At 45.9% G+C, this 4798-nt stretch overlaps 1 protein-coding gene across 1 annotated transcript; it reads right to left on the reverse strand.

Moving 5' to 3' along the window:
* Positions 1–147: 147 nt before the first annotated feature.
* On the reverse strand, positions 148–4791 carry LOC113962411 (FACT complex subunit SPT16-like; the record flags this gene model as incomplete). Its single annotated transcript, XM_027673163.1, is given in 6 exon segments — positions 148–299; positions 1124–1214; positions 2039–2114; positions 2116–2212; positions 3281–3432; positions 4666–4791. Coding segments are annotated over 6 exon segments (685 nt in total), but the record flags the coding sequence as incomplete, so codon positions are not given.
* Positions 4792–4798: the final 7 nt, after the last annotated feature.

Raw genomic sequence — 4798 nt, forward strand, 5'->3', positions numbered from 1 at the left:
GATTTTTAGGGGGGAAACCATGATTTTTGTGGGAAAACAAGGATTTTGGGGGGGAAAATAGGGATTTTTGGGGGGGAAAGGGCCGATTGGGGGGGGGAAAGGGGCGGGTTGGGGGGGAGAAAATCAGGATTTTGGGGCGGAAAAAGCCCCTTTTGGGAGGAGAAAAATGTTTGTGTTGGAGAGGGAGGGTTTTGGGTGGAAAAAGGGTGATTTTGGTGCTCTGACCTTTGCGCAGGCGCTGCTGGTTCTTGCTGTTGATGACCAGGGAACCCTCGCGGAACTCGATGCCCATCGCAAACCTGAGGGGGAAAAATGCCAAAAATGGGGAAAAAACCACAAAATAGGGGTAAAAAACCCAAAACTGAGGAAAAAACCCAAAAGTAGGGGAAAAACCCTTCAAAATATAGGTAAAAACCCCCAAACTGAGGAAAAAAATCCACAAAATACAGGTAAAAAACCTCAAACCTGAGGGAAAAAACCCCAAAACTGGGGAAAAAAAACACGGAATAGGGATAAAAAACTCAAAGCTGAGGGAAAAACCCTAAAACTGAGGAAAAAAAACAAAAAATAGGGGTAAAAACACCAAAGCTGAGGGGAAAAAACCACAAAATAGGGGTAAAAACACCAAAGCTGAGGGGAAAAAAACCCAAAACTGGGGAAAAAACGCACAAAAAAGGGATAAAAACCCCAAAGCTGAGGGAAAAAAACCCAAAACTGGGGGAAAAAACCTCAAAATATGGGTAAAAACCTGGAAACTGAGGTAAAGCCACCACAAAACACAAGTAAAAATCCCAAATCTGAGGTAAAACCCCAAAACTGGGGTAAATCCCCCCAAAAATATGGGTCAAAATCCCAACCCCCCCAGGTGACCCCAAATCCCCCCAAAATGACCCCAAACCCCCTCAAAGTGACCCCAAACCCATGTGACCCCAAACCCCCCAAGTGACCCCAAACCCCCTAAAATGACCCCAAATCCCCCCAAAATGACCCCAGAAATGATCCAAAATCCCCCCAAAATGCCCCCAAATCCCCCAAAAATGACCCCAAAATGACCCCAAACCCCCCCAAAATGACCCCAACCCCCCCCAAAATGCCCCCAAATCCCTGAAGTCGCGTCTCTGACCCCAAATTTTTGGTGATTTTGGGCAGTAATTCGGGTTTCTGTTTCTTCACCACGTCCATCACGGCCCCGTAGACGTCGCACAGTTTGGCCCCTGGTTTGGGGTGAAAAAGGACAAAAAAGGGTCATTTGGGGGGTCCCAAAAGGGTCCCCCGATTTTGGGAGTCACAGAAGGGTTTTGGGGGGGTTTGGGGTTTTTTTGGGGGGATTTTGGGGTGGGTTTGGGTAGTTTTGGGGTCCCAGGGGGGTTTTTGGGGTGGTTTTGGGGGTCCCAGAAGGGTTTTGGGGTGGGTTTGGGGGTGATTTTGGGGCTGGTTTTGGGGTGGTTTTTGGATGATTTTTGAGTGATTTTGGGGCTGGTTTTCGAGTGATTTTTGGATGATTTTTGAGTGATTTTGGGGCTGTTTTGGGGGTGATTTTAGGGTGATTTTTGAGCGATTTCAGGGCTGTTTTTGGGGTGATTTTGGAGCTGGTTTTGGGGTGATTTTTGGGATGATTTTTGAGCGATTTTGGGTTTGTTTTTGGGGTGATTTTGGGATTATTTTTGAGCGATTTTAAGGCTGGTTTTGGGGTGGTTTTGGGGCTCTTTTTGGGGCTGACTTTGGGTCTGGTTTTGGGGCTGATTTTGGGGGTTTTTGGACAGTTTTTGGGGTGATTTTTGGGATGATTTTTGAGCGACTTTGGGGTTGTTTCTGGGGTGATTTTCAGCGATTTCGAGGCTGGTTTTGGGGTAATTTTTGGGACGATTTTTGAGCAAATTTATGGCTGGTTTTGGGGTAATTTTGTGGGGTTTTTGGATGATTTTGGCTGTTTTTGGGGTAATTATGGGTGGTTTTGGGGTTTTTGGGGTGTTTTTGGGGGTTTTCGGGGTCGCCGAGGCCGTTTTTGGGGTGTTTTGGGGTGTTTTTGGGTTCTGACCGTGTCTCATCTCGCGGATGAGCAGCTCCTGCAGCTGCAGCAGGAAGGAGTAGTGATCCTGCATCTCCTGGGGGGGGATCCACCATCAGGGTCCGGACCAGGTTGGAGCAGTAGGATTTGTAACGGATCCCCATGGAGCAGGTGATGGCCCCGAAGTGCATGTGAGACTTGTCGCTGTGGAAACGGGGAGAAAACGCGGGATTTTGGTAAAAAATGGGAAAAAAAAAAATAAAAATGCAGTTTTTCGGAGGAAAAAGAGGGGGAAAAGGGGATAAAAAGGGGATAAAAGGGTCCTCCTGGAGCAGGGGATGGCCCTGAAGTGAATGTGGGACTTGTCACTGAAAAAACGGGGTGAAAATGGGGGATTTTGGTTAAAAATGGAGAAAAAATAGAAAAATGGGAAAAAATAGAGTTTTGGGGGTAAAATTAAGGGAAAAAAGGGGACAAAAGGGTCCCCCTGGAGCAGGGGATGGTCCTGAAGGGCTCGTGGGACTTGTCGCTGTGAAAATGGGGAAAAAACTCGTGATTTTAGTTAAAAATGGGAAAAATTAGAAAAAATGGAAAAAAAATGGAAAAAATGGGGGTTTGGGGGTGAAAAATGGGGATAAAAGGGTCCCACTGGAGCAGGGGATGGCCCCGAAGTGCAGGGGGGACTTGTCGCTGCGAAAATGGGGAGAAAATGGGGGATTTTGGTTAAAATTGTGAAAAAAGGGAAAAAATGGGAAAAAAATGGGGTTTGGGGGTGAAAAATGGGGAAAAAAGGGATAAAAGCGATTTTGTGCCACTGGGGCCATTTTTGGGGTGAGAAGTGCCAATTTCAATGACACGTGACCCATTTTTGGGGCAAAAACAGTGATTTTGACAGAACCCATTTTTGGGTGTAAAAACACGAATTTTGGGTCATTTTTTTACCTGACGACGCTGAACTTGAGGCTGTAGTTGCCGCTGCTCTGGATGATGAGGGGGCAGCACATCCCACTGACCCAGAGCTCATTTTTGGGGCGGAAAGTGCCGTTTTTGATGACGTGACACTGAACTCATTTTTGGGTGTAAAAACGCAAATTTTGGGTCACTTTTTTACCTAACAACGCTGAACTTGAGGCTGCAGCTGCCCCCGCTCTGGATGATGGGGGGGGGCGGCACATCCCACTGACCCAGAGCTCATTTTTGGGGCGGAAAACGGCGATTTTGACCGAACCCATTTTTGGGTGTAAAACCGCGAATTTTGGGTCGTTTTTTTACCTGACGACGCTGAACTTGAGGCTGTAGTTTCCGCCGCTCTGGATGATGGGGGGGTAGCACATCTCCACGGCCGAGGGGTCGGCCCCACCCAGGAACTTCTTCTCCTCGATGGCCTTTTCCACGGCCTCGGCCAGTTTGCTGTGACGAACTTTCTGCAATTGGGGGCAAAAAAGGGTGATGTCACCGTGATGTCATCATGACATCATCACAATATTATCACAGTATCTTAGTGATGTCGCCCGGGCAAAGGGACAAAGAGTTTGGGGCCAAAAACGCTTGTTTCGGGCTCAAAATGCTCATTTTTGGGATTAATTTGGTGAACCTTCTGCAGGGGAAAAAAGGGGGATGTCAGCATGACGTCATCATGACATCATCATGACATCATCATGGCATCATCATGGGATCTCAGGAAAGTCGCCCGGGTGGAGGAACAAAGAGTTCGGGGCCAAAAATGCTCATTTTGGGGCTTGAAATACTCATTTTTGAGGTCAATTTTTTACCAGAAGTCCCTCAGATTTTTACCAACCTCCCCCAGTTTTTTACCAAAACACGTCTAATTTTTTACCAACTCCTCCCTAACTTTTAACCAAAGACCTCCAAATTTTTACAAAAAAGCCCCCTGAATTTTTACCAAAATCTGTCTGATCTTTTTTAATCAAAACACCCCTAATTTTTAACCAAACCCCCTCAATTTTTTACTGAACCCCCCCCAAATTTTTACCAAAACCTCCCTGAATTTTTACCAACCCCCCCAATTTTTTACCAAAACACCTGTGATTTTTTACCAATCCCCCCCTGATTTTTTACCAAAACTACCCTGATTTTTTACCAAAATCTGTCAGATTTTTTATCAAAATGCTCCTAATTTTTAACCAAACCCACTGGATTTTTTTTACCAAAACTCTCCGGATTTTTCACCAAAACCCCCCTCAGTTTTTACCAAAACACATTTGATCTTTTACCAAAACCCCCCCAAATTTTTATCAACCCCTCCCCAACTTTTTACCAAAACACGTCTGATTTTTTTACCAAAATCCCTTGAATTTTTACTAAACCCCTCAAAGTTTTACCAAAACCCCCTTAATTTTTTACACAGACCCCTCCTGAATTTTTAACAAAACCCCCCTGATTTTTTTCCAAAACTCGTCTGAGTTTTTACCAAAACCCCGATTTTTTTCAAAATCCCGTAGATTTTTTACCAACCCTTTCCCCTGATCTTTTACCAAAATCTGATTTTTCTACCAAAACGCCCCTGATTTTTTTACCAAATCCCCTCAATTTTTTACCAACCCCCCCAATTTTTTACCCCAAACCTATCAATTTTTTTTGTATTTTTTACATTTTTTCCCAAACCGCCCCGATTTGCCCCGAAATGCCCCCGGTACCTCGTCGGCGTCGACGATCTCCATGACCCTCTCCTTGAAGAACTTGGTGAAGAGCTCGGAGGTGATGGCGGCCGCGCGGCGCATCAGGGACAGCTCCACGTCCTCCTTGGCCGCCATGGCCAGAGCCACCCCC

The sequence above is a fragment of the Neopelma chrysocephalum genome, unplaced genomic scaffold (assembly GCF_003984885.1).
Source record: "Neopelma chrysocephalum unplaced genomic scaffold, ASM398488v2 Primary Assembly neopelma1_160579, whole genome shotgun sequence".
NCBI lineage: Eukaryota > Metazoa > Chordata > Aves > Passeriformes > Pipridae > Neopelma > Neopelma chrysocephalum.